Consider the following 24,135-nt stretch of genomic DNA (forward strand, 5'->3'; position numbering starts at 1 on the left):
TCTCTCCCCTTTGACAATCTCTGAATGCAGTTTCTTTTCTCATTAAGTGATGGAGAATGGTTAAAAATAATAAAAATAGTGCTCTGTGTACTTCATTCCATCCAAGCCAGTGCCAGGCTTTAAACAGCCCCTTTGCATGGTCCTGCAACAGAATTACTGATCAACTCAGACTACAGAGCTGTGAAATCAATACATTTTACAAATCTGTGGTCCAGGGCATTACATTTTGGGTAACTTAAAATGGTGGGCAGCCATTCTAGAAGGGAGCTGATTTTGATTTTTTCTTATCTATTCGTTTTTTGTATTTTGTATTTTTATTTTTCTCTTTTATGTATTTTTGTATGCTTTCTTTTTTATCTTTTTCTTTTCATATGTTTTTTTTTGTATTTTGTAAATCTATGTCTTTGTAAAATCTCAATAAATATTCTATAAAAAAACAAAAAACAAAAGCAGCAGCTGGGTTATGCCAGTGAAAGGCCCTTCTAAGTTCCTAGGACCCTTGGGCAGTTGATCTGGGACTACTCCTCACCCCACCCCAGACAGCAGCAGCATGGCTCTCTAGCAGTAACCAACCCAATTCTTCCCTTGCCCCATAATTACAGATCACTGTTGGGTGGAAAAAAAATGTTCTGATGCATTTAGTCTCTGCAGGACTTTATTCTCACAGCTAAAATATATTAGGGAACTACCCAAGCACTTTAACAAAGGCTAAAAGCAAATATGGGGAGCGACAGGCCACACCACACAGGACTCCAAGGGGATTTAGATAGCTGAAGGCTCCCCTGGTCTGAGGTTGAGACTTGATATCAAGAAGAGCCTCATTTTATGGCTTCCCAAAGGAAGGAGAAATGGAGAGAGGGGTTGGGGGACTCTCTGTCTCTCAGAAACCTGAGCCAGCTCACCTCTGGCTGACACCTGAAGCTCACTTTAGAAATTAGAGGCCTTGTAGGCCTTGGGCTTCTGCAGGATGGGAACTGTGGAAGTTCAGGGATACCAGAGCCCAAATTATGGCCTGGGAATGCCTCAAGACTGGCTCCAACATTGTTTTCCCCTCTGGCCCTTCCACTCATGGCCTCTGTTTCAACCTGAGGGAGTTGTCCAGGGCAGCCAACTGACGTAGGAACCCCCGGTTGGGGATGATGCCTCGGTGGTCCTTGACGGTCTTTATGGCCTCCACCAAGGTCAAGCGATGGTAAATCATGAGGTAGGCGAGGACCAAAGTGGCTGATCTGCTCACCCCCACGGCACAGTGAACAAGGATCCTTCCTGCAGGAAGAAAGGGGAGATGCAGATGTGCTAGATGTAGATATACTAAAACAAAAAAAATTCCTTCCAGTAGCACCTTAAAGACCAACTAAATCAGTTCTTGGTATGAGCTTTCGTGTGCATGCACACTTCTTCAGATACACAGTGTGCATGCACACGAAAGCTCATACCAAGAACTGACTTAGTTGGTCTTTAAGGTGCTACTGGAAGGAATTTTTTTTGTTTTGACTATGGCAGACCAACACGGCTACCTATCTGTAACTAGATATACTAAGTAAGTGTTGACAGTATTGCCATCAGGGTTGGACTTGGGGGCAGAGGTCCAGGGCCCTGCTCAACAGAAGGAGCAGGAGGCTCCCTGCCTTCCAAACACAGTAGGGATGACTAAACACATTCAGAATAAACTGAAGTAATGCAGATTGCAATATGAAAGCTCCCAACCGCATTAAAACCATTATCTGAGAGTAGCTAAAGTGCACCATTGAATATCAAATGGCAGCTGAGGCATTTATGGCCCGTAAGGTTAGAGAGGGTGTGCACCTCAGCAAAGATCTCTTCCAGAATGCCACCAATTTAAATAACTCCAGAGAGATTCCTTCCCAGCACAACCTTATCTTTCCATCCTCATTCGGGACACAGGAGTGAGGGACCTAAAAAATGGGAGCCACATGTAGCTTTCCAGGCATTACTATCTGGCCCTCAGGACTCTCCTCATGTCCTATTTTTCACTCCCCTTGAGTGTTTTCACTTGGTCGGAATGTCTCCCTGAACTCTGATCATGCCTCCTGCATCCCTGGATGGAGAATAAAGAGGGGTGTGTGTGTGTAGAAAGTAGCCTATCACACAAATGTAAAATTTGCATGGTTGCTCCACCTACTTTTGCAGCTGGCCCCACCCACCATTGGCAGATGGCCCCGGGAAATTTCCCAGGAGGGATTGTGGCTGTTTGCCTGAAAAAAGTCCCCAATTTCCACAGGACAATGACCACACTGTGTGGATCAAGTGGAAAATTGCTTATGCCCATGCATTCTAGACACAGGACGAGCAGAAGTGTGGACAAGTCCTCAATTTTACTGGTGCACAAAGATGCATCTTTTCCTTGCTGGGAACTGAGTTTTTAGGGGACCCCGATTCCATGCACAGAGCTGCCATTTCAAGCACCTGCAACAGCTACAGTTCTCAGGATTCTTGGGTGGGGGTGGGAGGAAACCATGCGCTTTAAATATATGCTATGAATATGGTCTGGATGTAACAGTTAATCTCTCACCATGGGAAAGAATCTCTTTTTGTGTGTGTATAATTTTTATTAAATTTTCTGTTTTACAATTAAAAATATTCATTTAAACAACCTAAAAATGTCAATGACTTCCTTTCTTCTCTTTCCATGGTTCATTTTTTCATATCATAATAAATCCCTGCATATTTTACATAAACTAAACCATTCAGTATTCCATTATTACATCCATCAAAACTTATTTACACTGTTGAATTTATCTTAGTGCTGCCAATGTTTTCAAGAGTACACTACAGTGGTACCTCAGGTTAAGTACTTAATTCGTTCCGGAGGTCTGTACTTAACCTGAAACTGTTCTTAACCTGAAGCACCACTTTAGCTAATGGGGCCTCCTGCTGCTGCCACGCCACTGGCGCATGATTTCTGTTCTCATCCTGAAGCAAAGTTCTTAACCTGAAGCACTATTTCTGGGTTGGCAGAGTCTGTAACCTGAAGCGTCTGTAACCTGAAGCGTTTGTAACCCGAGGTACCACTGTATATCCCCCCATATATTCAATAAACATTTTCCAAGCTTCTTTAAACGTATGTTCTTCTTGTTTTCTTATTCTATATGTTTGGTCCGCAAGCTGCACATAGTCCATCTGTTTAAGTTTCCAATCTTCTTTAGATGGGACCTCACTCGCTTTCCATTTTTGGGCTAATGAAACACGGGCCGCAGTAGTGGCATACATAAATAACCTTTTTTGACACATGGGAATTTCCATCTGAATTATCCCCAACAAAAAGGACTCTGATTTGTTTGGGGAAAAGTACTTTTAAACATTTTTTTCAATTCATTATGAATTATTTCCCAATACTCCTCTGACCTTTCACAGGTCCCCCACATATGTGGAAGAATCTCAGCACACCAATCCCATGACAATGTGCTCACAGGCACCACTCCTACTTCCATCCAGAGCATTGTCCCCCCAACGTGAAACTCTCACCAATGGTAGGGAGAGCTATTCAGTTCTGCAAAAAGCTGGGCCATCAAGCCACCTACCGCCATGGACTCACCTCCAGTCCTGCTCAGCGCCTTGTGGATGAAGTCAGCGGCAGGATCAAAGTAGGGGCTCATGTCGAAAGTGGGAGAGTCATGGGCCTCGATGCCCAGGTAGCAGATGCCAGTGCCTTCATAGTAATCGGCCCCTCCCCGCCACTTGCTGTGTGAGGCATTGAGGATGTGGGTGATGTTCAGGCGCGCCAGCTCCCGGCGGTTGGCAGCTATATCTCTACATGGGGAGAAGAAGATGGAGCAGGGAAGCTTGTTAAGCAACCCTTTCAGTGCAGCTGGCTGGTGTGCACATAAAGGAGCAAGGTTGCTCATCCAGGCTTTTAAACAGAAAACTCAAATGGATACAGAAAAGGGGTGGAACGAAGTTCAGGATGGGAAACATGAGAAACAGAGAGAAATGGAGATTTGTCCCTCTGTAGGTGTCAGGATGCTGTCAGCAGCTCCCGGCCGGTTGCCCAGGAAAGTATAAAGACAAGGAAAAGTTCCTTACCATCCTTTTGTATTTCAAAATTACAGAGAGAGGCTATAGAAGACATCTGAAGGCAGCCCTGTTTAGGGAAGTTTTTAATGTTTGAAGTTCTATTCTGTTTTTAATGTTTTGCTGAAAGCCACCCAGAGTGGCTGGGAAAACCCAGCCAGATGGGCAGGGTGGAATATATATATATATATATATATATATGCTTTCGTAGATTTTCACGGGTACAGGAATGCAGGTTTTGGTGTCCTCGGGTGTCTTCCCGTGTAAAAGTTGGTTGTAGACACCACACCCCCTCTACAGTATTTATAGGAACTCAAACATTGAGATCCCGCTCTGTTCCAGTAACAAGAAGCCGAAAGCACCAGCCTGAAGATGACGAGTGAGACCTCGTCGAAACGTCGCCTAGACACCCCAACTTTTACACGGGAAGACACCCGAGGACACCAAAACCTGCATATATATATATATATATATATATATATATATATATAATGCAGGTTTTGGTGTCCTCGGGTGTCTTCCCGTGTAAAAGTTGGGGTGTCTAGGCGACGTTTCGACGAGGTCTCACTCGTCATCTTCAGGCTGGTGCTTTCGGCTTCTTGTTACTGGAACAGAGCGGGATCTCAATGTTTGAGTTCCTATAAATACTGTAGAGGGGGTGTGGTGTCTAGCCTCCAATGTTCTGGGCAGAGAGGAAGTTCCCAGGCTAGTGTGCCTTTTCTTCTTTTGTTCCTTAATTACTTGAGAGATAAGGCACACTAGCCTGGGAACTTCCTCTCTGCCCAGAACATTGGAGGCTAGACACCACACCCCCTCTACAGTATTTATAGGAACTCAAACATTGAGATCCCGCTCTGTTCCAGTAACAAGAAGCCGAAAGCACCAGCCTGAAGATGACGAGTGAGACCTCGTCGAAACGTCGCCTAGACACCCCAACTTTTACACGGGAAGACACCCGAGGACACCAAAACCTGCATTCCTGTACCCGTGAAAATCTACGAAAGCATATATATATAATTATTATAGAACCCAGCCTCCTGGATAATGACTTTCTCCCAAGTGAATCTCCAACCCCTCGTCTCTCCCACTTCCTCATTTGTCACTTCTACGGGTGCTGCTACGTTGCTTTCTGTCTTGGAGCTCTTTGCTCTCCTACTTTTAAGGCTTGCCAGGTTCTGGCAGATGGGGGGGTCTGGAAGGCTTTTGTGCCAGTCAACTGCCATTCTGGTCCTGCCGCCTCCTCTACCATTATTTCCCAACTTTCCGCCTCATCTGCCTCTGAGCTGTGACCTCCCTCAAACCCCTGTTGTAAATCTATACAGTCATATCTCTTGCTATGTTTGCTTCATGTTAAGTTTTTTCAGGTTGCATCCTGCGGCAACCAGGAAGTACCAGAAAGAGTTACTTCCAGGTTTCGCCACTTGCGCATGCGCAGACACGCCGCATGACGTAACACGCATGCGCAAAAGTAGTGAATCGCAACCCACATGTGCGTAGATGCGCCACTGTGGATTGCATTCCTTTCATGTTGCGAACGTGCCTCTGGAACGGATCCTGTTCGCAACCAAGGTACCACTGTACTGTCGTCTTCTTCTTCCTCCTCCCTAGAGGGGTCAGGATGGGGAGGTGATCTCCACCATTCCTCCTCTGCCCAGTCCCTGATAGTAGGCAATGTCATGCATGCCCTCCAGTTCCTTAACAGCTGTGTAGATCACAGGACTTCCTCCCCACCACCGTCCCCACCGCACAGTGACATCTGGGCTGGTACGTACTGATCTCCCAGGTAGAGTCCTGGCCACACTTCGTCGGCATGGTTGCAGGCTGTCTTCCCTGTGTAGAGCAGCCTCTCCAACTCGAAGACGCTGAGGATGGGGTGGCTGACAGTGTCATCGTGAATCCGCCGGCTGGGAGCCCTGGATCCGTTCCGGGAGAACCGGGACAAGAAGGCCATTGGTGCCGCCAAGCCCCCCCTTGCATCCCGGGCCTCTTGAGGGGGCTGGGGCGGGGCAGTGTTTCTGCTGCGACCACCACCCACGGTCGGTTTCTAAACTGGAAGAGAGCACAGGTAGTATTAGCAGAACCACATCCAGCCTGGGGATTGTCTGCACTCTATGTCTCTCCTTCCGGATCCTGTTAAAAATGGAAATGGCTAAAGCAAGGAGTCCTTGATAGGGCTAGAGCACTGACAGCAGTGGGTAAACCAGGGCTGGATTAAGACTGGCACAGGCCTTAAGCACTGGAAAGATTATGGTGTTTTTCCCATATGCAATTCAAAATATAAGCAATGCTAAACCATAAAATCAAAACATACTTATTGCAACATGATGGGATCTTGTTTTCTTGCATCCTTTTGATCCACATTAGTAGACTGCCCTCTACTGTAGGTGGGGATAAATCAGGGCTTTCCAAACATGTGGCCCTCAATGCTTTATTTGGTGCCCCCCATCAATATTTGACACCCACCGCTGCAGCCTTCATGCTGCCTTCCCAAAGCTGGGTAAGGGAGGCATCGGGCTTTGGGGAGGAAGCATGAGGGCTCAGACAGGGTCCTATAGTCCTCTTCCCTTCTCCACAAAGCATAGCTAGTGGTTTCTCAGCTTTGGGAATGAGGTGGGAGGGCTCTAGGACATTCCAGGATCAAATCAATATCTGAAGGAGCACCTCCACCCCCATCGTTCTACTAGGACACTGAGGTCCAGCGCCAAGGGCCTTCTGGCAGTTCCCTCACTATGAGAAGCCAAGTTACAGTGAACCAGGCAGAGGGCGTTCTCGGTAGTGGCACCTGCCCTGTGGAATGCCCTCCCACCAGATGTCAAAGAGAACAACAACTACCAGACTTTTAGAAGACATCTGAAGGCAGCCCTGTTTAGGGAAGCTTTAATGTTTGATGCATTACTGTATTTTAATATTTTGTTGGAAGCTGCCCAGAGTGGCTGGGGAAGCCCAGCCAGATAGGTGGGGTATAAATAATAAATTATTATTATTATTATAAATCAGAAACTGGGATGGCTTCTTGGAGGGTCTGAAAGACTGGTAAAGAGGTGGGACAAGCAAAAGTTTGGCTGAGCCTTCAGCCTTGGGGCACTGGGGAGACTGCAAAAAGTGCCTCATCAGAAGCTCTCAGTGATCAAGCGTAAGGAATTATCGTATTTTTCGCTCCATAAGACGCACCCGACCATAAGGCACACCTAGTTTTTAGAAGGGGAATGCAAGAAAAAAAATATTATTTAAAGGGAGCACTGAGCAGAACCTGTATGCATCCCAGGCTCTGCTCAGAGCTCCCTTTCACCAGCTGCGTGGAGTGTGGCACTTGCAGGCTTTTCCCCAAGAGCTGCACACACACTCCGTGCAGCTCTTTAATGGGAGCGCACCTATCCCTGGCTTTTGCCGCCCACTCTGTCCCTTCCCCCACCTCCCGCAAAAGCCATGGATAGCCCCGCGAAGCCTCTGCAGGGCATGGGGATAAAGGCTCCCCGTGCCTTGCGGAGGCTTCGTGCGAAGCTAGAACAGCTAGAGGGAGCGCTGCACAGCACTCTCTAGCTGTTCTGGCTTCTGGGATAGCTGTGAAGCTTGCATTCGCTCCATAAGACGCACACACATTTCCCCTTACTATTTAGGAGGGAAAAAGTGCGTCTTACAGAGCAAAAAATACGGTAGGTGCCTTATGGTACTTGGAGCCCAAGTTGTTGAGAATGAACACAAAAGCCTTGAGCCTGGGCTGGTAGCAAATTGGCAACCAGTTCAGGCAAAGAAACATAGGATATTGCCAGTGACTTGCTCCTGTGAGCAGTCCGGCCACAGCATTCTTGTCTTGTGGTGTAGGCTTCATAAGCATTCCCTGACATATTTTACAAGGCCTTTTGCAAAAGAAAAGAAAGAAAGGCGGAATAAAATGGGGACGGGAATAGGAAAATAGGTCTGTGGTAAACAGGACACTTGGATAACATGTTGTTTCGGATGACCTCGAAAGGACAAATTGGGCTTGGCAGCTGTGTTGCCCTTGAAACACTACTAGTTTGGGGGCTCAATAGCCTGAGCTCCAGGAACCCGGTGAGTTTGGCATTTATTAACTCTGTCTGCTTGCTCCTGCCTGGCTTTTTCTGTTTCAGGCCCCATCAGTGCCAGGCATTGAAAGCAGCAACACAGCCGCTTAAAACTGCCATGGTTTCCCCCAAAGAATCCTGGGAGTTGTAGTTTGGTAAGGGATTTTGGTTGGGAATTGTTAGGAGACCCTTGTTCCTCTCACAGAACCACAATTGCCTGAGTGGTTTAACAATCAATCCTACATCTCCAAAAACTCTGGTTACTGTAGCTCTGTGAAGGGAATAGTAGTCTCCTGGAACTCAGCACCCTTAACAAACTACAACTCCCAGGATTCTTTGGGGGAAGCTGTTTAAAGTGGTATGATCCTGCTTTAAATGTGTAGTGCAGATGGGGCCTGACGCTACATTGGATTGCCTGTGTACTTGGACAATTTGAAACCTGCTTTCTTGTTCATATAGACAAGCGAAGAAACCCAACTGCCACTTTAGTGTTCGATTATGGGCATTCAATCATTTTACATGACTTTTAATGAATTCACATGTGCAGAGGAGAAATAAACGCTGGTTGGCGTTTTCCTCAGCTTTTGAGCTGGCATCTCCTGACCATGTTGGGATCGGGATGAGCTCAGCTGCTGCCTTCCTTCAAAACGATGTTTGGCCAGCACAGCTCTGCCAGCTCAGAGGCTGCCAAGGCCAGAATAGTAATGAGAGAGGCTGGCAGATGCCAGGAGCTTTGTACAGAGACAGCCAGGAGCTGGAGGAGAAGAAAAACAAAAATCAAGATATCTCCACCCTGGCACTGACCCCGTTACAAGACAAGGAAAAAGACAAATTATTCACCCAGCTCCACACGCACTTGGATCCTCTTGTGGTATTTAGGGGAGCTTTGATTTTCCACCAGGAGGACAGAAAGTTTTTAAGGAACCCAAGGAGGAAAAGGCAACCCATTTCTGCTCTCTTTGGGGAGGAACTGCCATGCAGTGGAAAGAATACGACTTTTGCATACAGAATGTCCTTGCTTTAATTTCCAGCATCTCCAACTGAAAGGACCACTTAGGTGGATGGGAAGCTCCCCTCCATGCCTGGGACCCCAGGGAGCTGCTGCCAGTCAGAGTAGGCAGCAGTGGCCTAGATGGACAAAGAGTTTGATCTGGTCCCCAAGACACCTTCCTATATAACCTGAAGCTCACTTTCCTGGCTCTCAAAGCTGCCAAGTTGAATTGCTCCGCGTCTGCATAGTGACACCGGGGGGGGGGGGGTATAATCTGAGCCAAAACACACCAGGGCCACAGTTGGGAATCTTTTCCCAATGTCTTAGGGTGCTTTCCAGCTGTGGATAATTTAGCAACACCCAATTGTTGCTCTTTTGCTTTCAGCTAGAAGTGGAACAGCAACTAGTAACATGTCCTGCCAAATGGGCAGCCTCCCTTTCTCCAGTCCCAAAGGTTTGTGGGTGAGGGGGATTTTCATTAGGACTACTGTGCATTGAAACAGGGCTAAATACACCCTAATCGTTATCTTTCCCAATGCAATTTAAGGCCCGGCGGCTTGGAGGGATTAGATATAAAAGCAATGCTTTTTGGAAAAGTGAGAGTTAAAATGCCAGAGTTGCTCTTAGGAAACGGCTAGAGTAATCTATGCAGGCCATAGCTGGTCACAAAAGCAACACAATAGTCCACGGGCACCTGCAGAAATTGTGCAGCTACTCCATGGAGCTAAAAAAGGGCAGCTTTCCTGAGCTCTGGAAAACAAACAGAAGTTGAACAGGCAAAACATGAGAAACATGCAAAACCTTGCCCATGATTTCATGCACATGCCCTGTAAAAAGTGAGTTCACCAGGTGTGACTATTCAGTGGCAAATGCCCAGTGAAGACGCAGCTTTAGCATGTATGAAGTTGTCCTAAAGAGCTGGTGCTCCCTGGAGAAGGTGCAGCATTTTGTTCTCTCACCACAGAGTAACCTCAAGCAGACTCTACAAAAGCTGGACATTAGGGGTCTCCGGCACCTCTCATTTCAGCAACTGTGCCCAGGGGTGACTTCATCGTATGCCTATCCAAACGCTGCTGTTGTATCAATCTATCTGACCCTCTCTTGCTGAACTTTGGAATATGTTCAGCCTGCCACTTCACAGCTCTTGTCTGTCAGAATCAGGTTGGGGGAATGTGCGGCACAATCCACTTTTTTGCAGTGGAGATAGGAGGTGCCAAACCCATTCTGGGAGGCTGGGAGCACTGCAGTTGCAGCTCTTAGGAAGTTCTTTCGGAATACTGAAAATTGCCTTCTGCTGGGTCAGATTATTTTTCAACCAAGCCCAGTGCTGTCTATACCATGGGTAGGCAAACTAAGGTCCATGGGCCGGATCCAGCCCAATCACCTTCTAAATCACCTTCTAAATCCGGCCCGCGGACTGTCTGGGAATCAGGATGTTTTTACATGAGTAGAATGTGTCCTTTTATTTAAAATGCATCTCTGGGTTATTTGTGGGGCATAGGAATTCGTTCATATTATTTTTCCAAAATACAGTCTGGCCCCCCAGAAGATCTGAGGAACAGAGGACTGGCCCCCTGCTGAAAAAGTTTGCTAACCCCTGGTATTCTGACAGGCAGCAGTTCTTCAGAATCCCAGGCAGAGGGTCTTTTGCATCCTCTGTTGTCTGATCCTGTGGAGCGATGCCAGGAATGAACCTGAGGCCCACATCTAGCCCTCTCATTTAGGCCATCTTAGGCAGAGGACTTTGAGGAGCAGTGCAGTGGTGCCTCCTCTAGGAGGAGCCAGGGTGGTGTAGTAGTTAAGAGCGGTGGACTCGTAATCTGGTGAACAGGGTTCGCATCCCCGCTCCTCCACATGCAGCTGCTGGGTGACCTTGGGCTAGTCACATTTCTCTGAAGTCTCCGAGCCTCACTCATCTCACAGAGTGTTTGTTGTGGGGGAGGAAGGGAAAGGTTTCCCCAGCCACTCTGGGTGGCTTACAGCATAAAGGTAAAGGTAAAGGGACCCCTGACCATTAGGTCCAGCCGCGGACAACTCTGGGGTTGCGATGCTCATCTCACTTTACAGGCCGAGGGAGCCGGCGTACAGCTTCCGGGTCATGTGGCCAGCATGACTAAGCTGCTTCTGGAGAACCAGAGCAGCACACGGAAACGCTGTTTACCTTCCCGCCAGAGCAGTACCTATTTATCTACTTGCACTTCATGCTTTTGAGCTGCTAGGTTGGCAGGAGCAGGGACCAAGCAACGGGAGCTCACCCTGTCGCGGGGATTCGAACTGCCCACCTTCTGAACAGGTGACAGCCTGTTGACTCACCTGCCCTTGCTGTAGCAGAGGCAAAAGTCAAAGTACAGAGCATGAGGAGGAAGAGGAAAAAGAAAAGCAAACGGTGGTATTTGCTGGCATTCTCAGGTGGCTACATGTCTTCATTCAGAACTGCTGGGAATGTCTGACTTCACAGCATAGGCGCCATAACTCTGTCACATCCGCTTTCGTGCTGACTTGCTTCAAGAGGACAGCTTTCTCTGGAGCCTTTGCTGCTGGGTGTGGTGTCAGGCAAAAATGATGATAATACCAAAAATCTGAACTGGGTAATGCAGAGGATATTGCATTGTGTTCAGAAATGGGAGCACATACACACACACTCACGCTTAACACAATCACCAGAAATGATTGGTTGTTTCTGAATTGCATAAAATTGTTTAGAATATTGCTCTGTACTTTCTGAACTTGGCCCAAGCTGTGCCTGCGTATCGGTCTGGGAGTGAAAGAGGGATGCCCTCACACACGGCGGTGGTTTTTCTATCTTCCCCTTGTTTACCGATTGAAAGCAGAACAGCTTTTATAAGGACTCTGCGGCCTGTGGATTGTGAACAAAATGGGGGATGGAGGAGTCTGCTTGAGCCCCTGATAGCTGACAGTTCAAGGAGTGGGACTTCAGGAGAAGGTCCAGGAGCAGACCCCCCCCCTTCATTGCTACATCAAAATAAAGTATTACATTCGGGGGTGGCAGCCAGTCTGAAACCTGAGTGCTTTAACCCAGCAGGGGAAGGTTTTACAAGCCTATGAAGGGAAATAAAGCTTTTCCAACACATCTACTAAGAGGTGGAAAAACCAGATTCCTCCAGATATGGCTGGACTGCAACTCCCTTCATCCCTGACCGGTGGCCATGCTGTCTGGGGCTGATGGGAAATGGAATCCAACAACATCTAGGGAGCCACAGGTTCCCCGGCCCTCCTGGAACAGCTCATCTTGCGCCTGTGGCTTTTGGAGCAAGGCAGCTGCGTTTCTAAAGGATTGGTAGCCGATGGCCATTTAGCTTAAGGGGAATCAAGCACTGGGTGGGGCACCCCTCGAGGTTGGAGATCAGATGCAACAGATCCACTCCTCTCCATGGACCAGCCCTGTTCAGAAAACATGCGTGGGGTGGGGAGGGAGAGGCTTTTCTTCCTGCACAATGTTGCACATGATGCACTGCTCTTTTAATGCTCCCACTGGAGCACTAGGAGAGGGGAAAGTAGAGATTGCCTCCTGCTTGTTGTTTTGTCTGCCTTGCTTCCCAGCCTCATAACACGAGCAAAATAAGAAGCCATGTTCCCACGCTGCGCAACTCTCTCCTTGTAATCAATCTTTTTCACAGGGTTTCATACATGAGAGCCCTTATTTTATCTGTCCTCCCAATGGGAGGCCACAATTGTTCCCACTTTACAGAGGCAGAAAAATGAGACTGAGTGTGAAGAAGACATCTCTGGCTTGAGGTATCCAGTTTAAGCCTAAAAAGCCAAGCAGAGTCCTCAAATCTACCCCCCTCAGTCCTTCCAAAATTATCCACATGCCCAATTGCGCTGGTTGTCAGCCTGGCAATTTTTTTTTTGCCAAAAAGCAGCCCTTCAAGAGCTTTGATATGTTTTGAAAGACATGAGCTCCAAGAACGAGTTCTGCGTGGCAGCAATGTTTGGGAAGGAGGCACATTTTCTTTGAGACCAGGATCAATCCCCTGAACTATGTGACCCATAGATACCCCACCCTTATATGCACATCAGCATGAATCTGGCTCTCGTTTTCCTTCCACCGCACTGTTGGGATGATAAGTTAGGTAGCAGAGAGTAAATATCACAGGGTCATGCATGCAGCTTGAGACCTCCCACTCCACCAAGCCTCGATCCTGCCAAAGTTCTGCCACAGTTCCCTGCCACATACAAACATGCAAAGCATCGAATAGCCTGCTTCTTTCTAAATGGCAGCTTCTCAGAGAGAGGACAGGCAGAAGCGTCTCCTTGCTGGCACAGCGCAAGGGGGAAAGACCAAGGAAGCCACAGGCTCTGACCTGCCGTGGAAGTGCCACAAAGAGACAACAAGAGAGCCACCTGACCCCAGTTACTTTACCTTTGTCAAGGCTCTGATTTTTCTCAGCTGGGAAAGAAGGCTTCTCCTTCAGATCTAGTCGGCCATCTCCTCTGCTCTCCCTCTCCTTGCTTCTGCCGCTCCTGCTACTGACGCTGTTGCTGCTGAAGAAGGGGAAAGGCTGCTGTCTCAACATCTATTTTAAGCCCTGGCATGTCCAGGGGCAGATTTGTTTCCTATTAGACAGTGAATGGGTGAGAGAGAGTAGAGTAGCAGCTCAGGAGACAGCCAGTCAGAGAGAGCAGGCACGTGCAAACACACGCCACAGATGCACCACACACTCGCTCGCTCGCTAGCTCGCTCGCTTCAGTCTGCACGGCAACACAGGAGCACACCTGTGCTACCATGCAAAAGCCCGGCGCAGACCCTTCGCTGTGATTAATATGTTAGTTCATGCAAACGAATGCAAGGCCATTGTTGGGAGAAGGGACAGCCAGCCGATAACCCCACAGGGCAAATGCAGCCGGCAAAGCCATTGTTAAGCTAGGTCCTGGCTGCTGTGCCACATTTTTCATCCAATCCAAGCTGGGAGAAAAACATTTCACAGTAAGAAAAGGGAAATACATAACCCCCCCCCCCCCCACGCACATAATAGTTATGAGAGCTAGTCCTCATCTGCTACCTATCTGTAACTCATCTGCATGTTAGAGACAGAACAAAATCCATACCCCAGTTGGGGGCTACTTGGAGAAAACACAGGAGAGTGCAAATGTGCATAAAAACATGAGCTGCTCTGCTTCGGAAACCACACTCATAGCAATGCTGTTATCCCATGCACGGTTTTCTCAGGAAGAATGAGTCCCATCAGTCAAAAGGCAAAGAGGCTGTGCAGAGTGCTGATTGGCTGGGGGGTTGGTGACATCAACAAGCACCCTCCCCTCTCTCCACAGTGCATTTTTCCCAGCTGAAGAAGAAAACATGTTTTTAATTTTTTTTAAAAAAAATCATGCACTTCAGACGTGGTACAAAAGGAAATTTAAACACACAAAGGTAAATAGCCCACCTGAAGTATGGGAGGAGGAACAAAAATTTGAACGTAGAAAGAAGCTGGACTCATTTGTAGGGCAAAAATATAATAATAATAATCCTGGGTTTTTATGCACAAACCTTATATACTTCACAGGAGCACAGGAAACTGTGACCTGGCATGATATAGTGTCTGAGGAAGTGGCTCTCCGAGTTCCTTAGAAGAATCTTTCACATCCTCTGATTGTTTTCACTGGAGATGTCAGTGAGACCTTGGGGACTCCAATTTCAGCAGCGACCTGCGCAACACCAAAAATTGCCCTCCCCCTTATCACCTTCCATTCTACATTACAGTTCAGTGCCCCTGGGGCTCTGTGCCCAGTGTGACTGAACTGGTCACACTCCCCTAAACCTGGCTCTGTGAATGACTGAACCCGGGACTTTTTGCATGCAAACCACAATGCTCTGGCAATGTGCTCTGACTCCTCTCTATCCATTTCATTTAAATGTTAATGCATTCCTAGCTCATGCAGTTCTACAGAGACCAGGACACACAAGCTTTGGGCTTGTCCATCTCTCTGTTTGCTCTGCCTCTTTTCCCCAGGAAAACCTGTGGCTTACCGCTGAATCGAACCAAACGGCTATCGGGTTTTCTGTGGACTGCTGTGTCAGGGACAGTGCTGAGGAGGGCTGCACTGAGGAATAATGGTGGGAGCCACCCCCTTCTCCTGATCCTGAATCTTCCCAGGAGCAGTAGGACAGTATAGATTTGGAACAGTGGTTTGCAGAAGGGCATAGTTTAGAAGGCAGAAGCTGGGAAATACTGGATGGGGAACAGCTAGAAGAAGAAACACTGGAAAAGAGAGAGTTAACAGATTCATAGTCTCTGTAAAGTATCCACCCTCCTTCCCCAAAGTATCGGAGAGCTCAGAAAGTGTTGGAACAGAAAACACAGAGGCTCCAAGCTCAGATTACAAGATGTAGGAATGACGTAGATTAATAAGGATGGAAGGTGGGGGGGGGGTGTGTGACCTTAATTGGGGGTCCTGCCATTCTGGTTAGATGCTTTATTTTGTCCTTCACTATGTTTATTAAAGAAACTAACTGGTAAGAATTCCCTTTCATTTGACCTGCTCATTTGCAGCCACGGAGGAGGAAGCCCATTCCCAGAAGCCTGACATGCTATTTGTTCTGATTCAGAAGCAAAGAGCATATTTTCCAAGCAGGCCTGGGGCAACCAGAAGTGTGGCTGAGTCCCAACTAAGGCTGGATCTACACTGATTTTCTAAATGTTATTAAATACAACATTCTATAATGTTTAATAGCAGTTTCTCTTTGCTGCTCTGCAGAGCCCTCTGGTGCCACATTTTAATAACACATTTTTAACGTTATAAACCATGAGTGTAGATTCGATCCACGTAGGGATTACCCTCCCAGAAACGTGTTAGTAGTACATCCCACCCCACAATAGATAACCAGCTAAGAACAAGGACTCCACAGCTATAAAACCCTTACTGTTACGTGGAGTTCATACCCTGCAAGTGTTTTGGAAAAAGTGGGACAATCTTTTTTTTCTTCTTGTGAGACAGTGGTGACCATTTTGGATGCCTTGATCTAGAGCAATTTCGCACTGCAGTCCCCCCCAACCCACTTTGTTGTGGCTGCAATCTCACATGGTGCCCCCAAATGTGTGTTTTGGGGTGCTATGCTTGAAAAAAAGTGGTTTTTAAGGGTGACACAAAATTGTATGAGATCACAGGGTCCAAAATGGTCTCTGTTCTCTCATGAGAAAAATCAGGACGATGGTGTCCCGGAAGATTGTGTCCCAGATTTTGCCATCGAGGTACTGGAAGGTATGGAAATCTGAACCCTAGGAAAGTGGGGGAGTCACGAAACAAAATATGCTTTCGGCCACAATATATATATATAATTTTATTTTTTATTTATACAACAAGGAAAAAAACACACAAACAAACACAAATACCAAATTACACACAGATTACAAAAATAACCATAAACACATAATTTTCTTGGCAAACAATAAAACATCTATTGGTCTTAACACTAAAGACCCAACTTCCCGTCTGTTCCATATTTCAAATTCATATTACATATTGTCAATACACATTTTTTTCATAATTAAACTTATTCTCAATAAATCTAATTTCTTCTATCTACCTAGCAACTATTACTGAAGTTCCTCGAATGCTGCAACAGAATTTAAACTACTATATTTATTTTTCAGATATTCTTTGAAAACCTCCCATTTAGAAACAAATTCCTGTTTTGATTTATTCTTTTGGATCCAATCTTGTATAGAGGGGATTTCATTACTCTTCCATTTGGTGCGATCAAAACTCTTGCTGCCGCCATCGCATATAAAAAGATACCCTTCCTCTTTTGTGGAATATCCAAATCTGTTATTCCCAGGAGGTAGGCCTCTGGTTTTTTATTGAAAGAGATCTTTAGCATTTTTTGCAGTTCTGCATGTATACTCTCCCAGAATACCTGTATTTTCCTACATGTCCACCACATATGATAGAATGTTCCTGAGTCTCCGCATCTCCAACAATTACTTGACACATTTTTATACATTTTTGAAAGTTTCCATGGTGTTAGATACCATCGATGTTGCATTTTTTGAAAGTTCTCTCTAATCGTGTAACAGTTTGTGAATTTCGAATTGATCTTCCATAAATTTTCCCATTGGGCCATGGTTATTGAATGGCCAAAATCCTGGGACCACCTCACCATTGCCACTGTTACCTCCTCCTCCTTGACTTTCCAGTTGGTAAGTTTTGGAAAGAGTTTTTCTTTTAGAATTTACAAGATCAGATTCGAATCGGGAAATATCTACTGAGAACCCCTTTTGTTTGTCAGATTTAAAATTTTCAAATAACTGATGGTATTGGAACCGGTCTGAAATGTGTTCTCTTATTTCCTCAAATTTTTTAAATTTTATTTGGTTATCTTCATTTTTTAGAAGTATTTTATATGTAGGCCAGCTTTCCTGAGTATTTTTCCATTTTACTGCTATGGCTTCTACTGGAGAAGTCCACCACGGGACTTTAGGCACCATCAGGTCTTTATATTTTTCCCATACAGCAAAGAGTGACTTTCTTATTATATGGTTGGTAAAATTTTTATGAATTTTTGCTTTTCCATATATTAGGTAGGCATGCCATCCCCAACGGTTGTCAAAACCTTCCAGGTCCAGGAGGTCCGGATCCTGCAACGTGCACCAATCTTTTAGCCAGGTGAAACAGGCTGCCTTGTAGTAAAGTTTTAGATCGGCCACAATATATTTTTGTCTGGAAAACAGAGAGACCTCCAAGGATACAGAAACCTGTTTTGTTGACCAGTTCATCAGTTGCATCCTCTAGAAGGATCTGCCCTTCTTGGTTCTCTCAGTTTCTCATTTCTCCTCATCTGAATTTCCTATTTCTGCAATGATCCACAATTTTGTTTTGTTAAATCCTCATGAAAATTATTCAGTATTATAGCATGCCTATAATACAAAACTCAGTTTTGTATGCAGTTTGGACCAATGTACACATTTTTCTCAACTTATTTCTCTTGAGATAATGCATTTTAGTATATAATTTTCACAAATATATATGTACATTTAATGCACACTTTCCCCTAATATATGCATTTTTGTAAACATTGCTTGGTTGGAGAACTGATATCATGTGGATAAGCTGCCAGCCACTGCCCTGTAGACAGTACTGACCAATGACCTGAACTCAATATAAGGAAGCTTCTTATACTCAAAAAACAAAGTCCATTTCTGGTCTGTGTGAGTTTCACATGTGTTCATAAATATTTTCTGTTTCCAGGCTACCCAGCAGCGTGGGAGCGGATTCGCTGTCTTTTCGGGTCGTTTCCATGAGAGAGGATGCGAAGACGACGGGACCGTGAGCGCAAATGGGAGAGCACCGACTCCGCGATGTGATGCCTCTAGCTCCAGCTGAGAAAAGCGACGAGCTTCCATAAAGATAAGAATGGATTCCCCAGTGTTTCCAGCTTCTTTTTAAAGTGAAGATTTTGGTTTAAAGCTGGGAGGATCCTGGATGTTTTTGGATTTTTATTTGGTGTTCATCCGGTGGAGGATTTAAAATGGCGCAGATACAAAGTCGCAGGAATGAGGAAGGAAGTCTTTGTTAGTCTGACTGAGTGAGTACAAACCGAGAGCCCAGGGCAATAGAGCTGAGGGAACTTTATGGTGATACTGAGGGAAACTTTATGTTGATACTGCAAAAACACAAGTAATAATGAGGATGCCAATCGGAAGTTTATATTTTTAGTTCTTAATTAACCTTGCTTATGCTGTCTTCCCCGGCCCTTTTCCTGGTTTTCCTGCCCTCCACTTAAGAAAATAAAAATTTACAGTTGGCGAAGAACTGACGGAAAGTTTTAGGACAGAGGTTTTAGAAGCGGAGGTTGAGCTAATTGGTGGGCATAGACCCCTAAAGACTTCTTGAGGAGACGTTCTCTTTGGATATATCACTAAGGAGGCATAAGTATCTGCCCCCTTCCTTCTGTTTTACTTCATTACGTTTGGACTTGGGCTACTGAGCTTATTAACCCCCCCTCCCAGTATAGACTGCTAAGTTCATGCCAACTTTCCTTTCACTGTTTTTCGGATGTTTGGACATCGCAGTTATCCTATGTGGGACTCTTTTTTATCCGAGCCGTGCTAAAACAAATAATACGTCGTCAAGACTCCACCGCGGGTTAATACCTCCTCCACTTCCGTGGACGTCGGGCTGAATTGGTCTAGTTAACAGAATTATCGAGACCCAAGCGAGAGAGAAACCTCTGGTGGAGTGCTGTCCCCGGACTCCCCTCCGGCGAAGTTCCTCCTTTGGACTATCATATTTCCTCCGGACTATTATACTCTTCTCTCCTACCTCCTTCACCTTCCCCCTCTATCCTCATTCTCCTTGGTGACATTGCTGTTTACTTGATTAATGGAGCATTTAGATTTTGCTTATCTGTTGATTTGGGGAGATACCCAAAGCTACCATTCAATGAGAAATTGGAGATAATAGTGACATTAACGGTACTTCCATTTTACCCTCTTACTCTCATAGGTTTGCATGTATAATAACTGAAGTTTGTGTGGAGAGTGAGGCAGATTATGAGGGGTTCAGGGGTTTAGAATCCGGTCCTCTCTTCAGGTGAGTTTGAAAACGGACTTGAAAATGATCTATTTGAAATTCGTTATAATCTTTATTTTTTGACCTGGGGTTATAAGGGAGAAAAAAATAATAATTAATAAGAGAGAGATTGTGAGCCCTTTAAGGGAGAGACTTGGTAATGATGGGGAGAGATGGGAAAAGAGGAGGAGGGACCCCAGGGGACAGGAAGCCATCACGCCAAGAAGAGATTAAAGACTTAGATATCCTATGGTTAAAAATAAAGGAGGAATTTAAACAAAATGAATTATATATGGAAAGCAAACTGGGAGAAGTGCAGGAGATGATTGATAAAAAGATAGAAGGTGCAGTTGGAGAACTCTCAATTAAGATTCAAGAACTGGCTGCAAAATCTAAAATAATTGAGGAATCCAATAAAAAAATGCAGAGAGAGATGAGGGAACAGAAAAAAGAGTCAGTAAAGATGAAAGAGGAATTAAGAGAGTTAAATAAAACGCAAGATAGGATCTGGGACAACTTAGCCATGGCAGAACTGCGACAAAAACAGCTCCATTTAAAATTTAGGGGAGTTGGCGAGGAAAGGAATGAGGACATAAAAGGAAAAATGATTAAGGAATTATCTAAGTGGTTGGGATTAAAGGAAGAAGAGATGGCTTTCTCTATTGAGAAGGCATTCAGAATAAAGACGAGACCACAGCATTTAAAGCCAAATAAATTCCTGGGAGATTGCCTAGCGATTTTCAACTCATTAGAAATGAAAAATCTAATCTTAAAAACAAGCTACCAAAATAAATTAAGAATTGATGGCAGGCCCATTATTATTTATAAAGAAATACCAGTAAGATTGTTACGCAAAAGAGAAGGGTATAGACAAGTGGTAGGCGTTTTAAAGAGAAACGATATACAATATAGATGGGAGTTCCCTGAAGGGATCACCTTTTTCTATAAAGACAAAAAATTTAAGTTGATGGACACTTAGGAGGCGGAGAAGTTCTTGAGAAGATATGAGAAGGAGCTTGGTAAGGCAGAAAACAGGTTAAGGGTCAGGGAGGAGGAGGAGAGAGGGAGAGGGAGGGAGAGGGGGTTGGAGAAGGATGAGAAGGAAGATGAAGAAGAAAATGAAGAAGATGAAGTCGTGGTGGGAGAAGAGGCGGCAGAAGAGGAGGAGCTCCTAGGGAGCAAAGGTTCTAGATTATAAGCCCGTCAACCCGGTTAGAGTGTTACTAACAGTTAAAAGTTAAACAATAGCTCCTACACTGAAATTTCTGTCCTGGAATGTGAATGGGCTAAATGAGAAACTTAAAAGGAATAAAATTGAGAAGGCTTTGAAAAATAAGAATTATGACGTGATTTGTTTTCAAGAGACCCATATAGCCAAAAAACATAAACACATCTTGGTAAATAAAAAATTAGGGGTAGAGTTTATTAATTCTGAGGCAAATAAGAAAAAAGGAGTAGCGGTTTATGCTAAAGGAAAATGGGACCCTGTATTAATTTGTAAGGATGATGAGGGAAGAATATTGGGAATACAACTTAACCATCGGGGGGAAAAATCAATGTTGTAACGGTCTATGCCCCTAATACAAACAAAGTTGAGTTTTTTGAAAAATTAGAACAAATTCTGCTAGAGCTAGAAGATCATAAATTAATCCTGCTTGGAGATATGAACGGCGTACCAGTGCTGGAATTGGATAGAAGTGTAAAGAAGGGGAAACTGAACCAAGGGAAGCTCCTGAGATCATTTAATAATCTTGAGGAGAATCTAGATTTAATAGATATATGGAGGCATAAAAACCCTTTAACAAAGCAGTTTACACACTTCTCAGAACCCCACCAGAGTTGGGGTAGAATTGATCAGATTTGGGTGTCAAGAATACTATCGACAAGAGTAACGAAATGCGAAATACAACCTAGGATCCTTTCCGACCATTGTCCAATAGTTCTGGAAATAAAAAGCGAAGCATCGGGCCCGTACAGGTGGAGGATGAATGAATACCTATTTGAAATTGAGGAGGTGACAGAAAAGGCCAAAAGTACCCTGAAAAATTATTTTGATTTAAATTTGTTTTTGTTTTCTTAAAAGAAATTTTTATTAAGAGTTTTTTTTATAGCAGTAGAGAAAAAAGACAGCATAGCAAAAAAAGAAACAGAAAAAGAAAAACAAACATAAAATTTAGCATCGTACATTAACCAACTTTTCTTCATTTTTTGGACTTCCTCACGTCTCTCGCTCCTACTTTCCCAATTTATAAAACTTTAACCAGCAATTTAACACCTTATTTCCATTCTTATTGTACACTTTTCTGATGTTTTGTGCCTAACTTTGAATATTTTTATCTAGGTCTTAAATATCTAATCTTACAATAATGCTTATTCAAAATTTATTTTTCTCATAAAATTCACTCATTTTCACAGTCTTTTCACCAAATTTTATGGTGCCCTGTTATTTTCAAATCCCTCATCCTTCTCAGCACTCATATAATTTAGTGTTTTTCTAGATAGTCCTTGAATTTCTTCCAGTCCTCTTCCACTGCTTCCTCTCCCAGGTCTCGGATCCTGCCAGTCCTTTCTGCTAGCTCCATGTAGTCCATCAGTTGCATCTGCCATTCTTCCAGCGTGGGCAAATCTTGAGTTTTCCAATGTTTGGCGACAAGTATCCTTGCTGCTGTTGTTGCATAAATAAAAAAAGTTCGATCATTCTTTAACACCCTCTGGCCAACAATGCCCAAAAGGCAGGCCTCTGGTTTCTTAGGGAAGGTATACTTAAGTACCTTTTTCAGCTCGTTATATATCATTTCCCAAAAGGCCTTAACCCTAGGGCAAGTCCACCAGAGGTGAAAGAACGTTCCTTCAGTTTCCTTACATTTCCAACACTTATTATCTGACAGGTGATATATTTTTGCTAGCTTGACTGGGGTCATGTACCACCTATATATCATTTTCATAATGTTTTCTTTCAAGGCATTACATGCCGTAAACTTCATACCGGTGGTCCATAGCTTTTCCCAGTCAGCAAACATGATATTATACCCAATATCCTGTGCCCACTTTATCATAGCTGATTTAACCATTTCATCCTGTGTATTCCACCTCAGCAACAAGTTATACATTCTTGAAAGTACCTTAGTCTTAGGTTCTAACAGTTCTGTTTCCAATTTCGATTTTTCCACCTGGAATCCTAACTTTTTATCCAATTTAAAAACCTCTTTGATCTGAGCGTAATGTAGCCAATCTCGCACTTTATCTTTTAATTTCTCCAAACTCTGCAATCTCCAATTGTCTCCATCTCTTTCTAGTATTTCCCAATATTTCGGCCATTCGACCTCCATATTGGGTCTTTTCACAGCCTTAGCTTCCATAGGTGATAGCCACCTTGGGGTCTTGTTTTCTAATAAGTCTTTATATTTTGTCCAGACATTAAACACTGCTTTCCTTACAATATGGTTCTTGAAATTCTTGTGAATCTTAACCTTGTCATACCTCAGATATGCATGCCATCCAAAAGCATTGTTAAATCCTTCCAAATCTAACACATCAGTGTTTTCAAGAAGCAGCCAATCTTTCAGCCAGCAAAAAGCTGCTGATTCATAATACAACCTTAAGTCTGGCAGGGCAAACCCCCCTCTTTCTTTAGCATCAGCTAATATTTTAAACTTAATTCTGGGCTTTTTGCCCTGCCAGACAAATTTAGAGATATCTCTTTGCCACCTCCCGAAACACTCCATTTTATCCACAATCTGTAAAGTCTGAAAAAGAAACAGCATTCTTGGCAATACATTCATTTTTATAGCAGCAATTCGACCCAACAAGGAAAGTTTCAATCTTGACCAACTTTCTAAATCTCTCTTAATTTCTGACCACCACTTTTCATAATTGTCCTTAAATAAGCTCAGATTTTTTGCTGTTATATTCACCCCTAGATATTTTACTTTTTTAACCACGTTTAACTCTGTCTCCTTCTGAAACCTTTCTGACTCTGAAACTGTCAAATTTTTCTCCAGTACCTTAGTTTTTTGCTTGTTTAGTTTAAAACCCACCACCCGACCAAAGTCTTGAATTAATTGTAATGCCCTTTTCGTACTAGATTCTGGCTCCTGTAGGGTCAAAACTAGGTCATCTGCGAAAGCCTTAAGTTTATACTGTTTCGCTCCGACCTGAATTCCTTCCACCAACCGGTCCCCTCTAATCATATTCAAGAGCACCTCCAGGACCGAAATAAATAACAGAGGGGAAATAGGGCAACCTTGTCGTGTTCCTTTTTCAATGTTAAACTCTTCTGTCACCACATTGTTAACTATCAATTTAGCCTTTTGTTCTGATATTTTGATTTAAATTTGAATAAGGATACTCCCATTGATATAGTCTGGGATGCCGGTAAGGCAGTCCTAAGGGGCTTTTTAATACAACAAAATAATTACAGAAGGAAATTAAGAGAACAAAAGAAAGAAGAATATAAGAAATTATATTCTTCTTTATAAGAAATTATAAGAAATTATAGGCCGATTTCCTTGCTTAACAGTGACTATAAGATCTTCGCAG

The 24,135-nt window shown here is 44.3% G+C and overlaps 1 protein-coding gene across 2 annotated transcripts; it reads right to left on the reverse strand.

Moving 5' to 3' along the window:
* Nucleotides 1–637: 637 nt before the first annotated feature.
* Nucleotides 638–13,755, reverse strand: DUSP26 (dual specificity phosphatase 26). 2 transcript variants are annotated; one of them, XM_083713837.1, is made up of 4 exons: nt 13,451–13,755; nt 5,805–6,076; nt 3,557–3,771; nt 638–1,266 (listed from the first exon to the last, which is right to left on the reverse strand). In XM_083713837.1, the coding sequence occupies exons 2-4, from the start codon at nt 5,981–5,983 to the stop codon at nt 1,067–1,069; spliced, it is 594 nt and encodes a 197-aa protein (XP_083569963.1). In that variant the 5' UTR covers nt 5,984–6,076; nt 13,451–13,755; the 3' UTR covers nt 638–1,066. The 2 variants fall into 2 exon arrangements, with proteins under 2 accessions (XP_083569963.1, XP_083569962.1); XM_083713836.1 differs by having other exon boundaries at nt 5,805–6,081; nt 13,451–13,751.
* Between the last annotated feature and the right edge of the window lie 10,380 nt (nt 13,756–24,135).

The sequence above is a fragment of the Podarcis gaigeae genome (assembly GCF_964106915.1).
Source record: "Podarcis gaigeae genome assembly, chromosome: 15".
Lineage (NCBI taxonomy): Eukaryota > Metazoa > Chordata > Lepidosauria > Squamata > Lacertidae > Podarcis > Podarcis gaigeae.

What these genes read in the sequence shown, in the direction of transcription:
- DUSP26 (XM_083713837.1), bottom strand. Translation starts at nt 5,983, where the DNA reads ATGGCCTTCTTGTCCCGGTTCTCCCGGAACGGATCCAGGGCTCCCAGC. An exon ending in GGACTCTACCTGGGAGATCA is followed by an intron (nt 3,772 to 5,804) that starts GTACGTACCAGC and finishes CTCCCCATGTAG; the next exon opens with AGATATAGCTGCCAACCGCC. An exon ending in GGCGCTGAGCAGGACTGGAG is followed by an intron (nt 1,267 to 3,556) that starts GTGAGTCCATGG and finishes TTCTTCCTGCAG; the next exon opens with GAAGGATCCTTGTTCACTGT.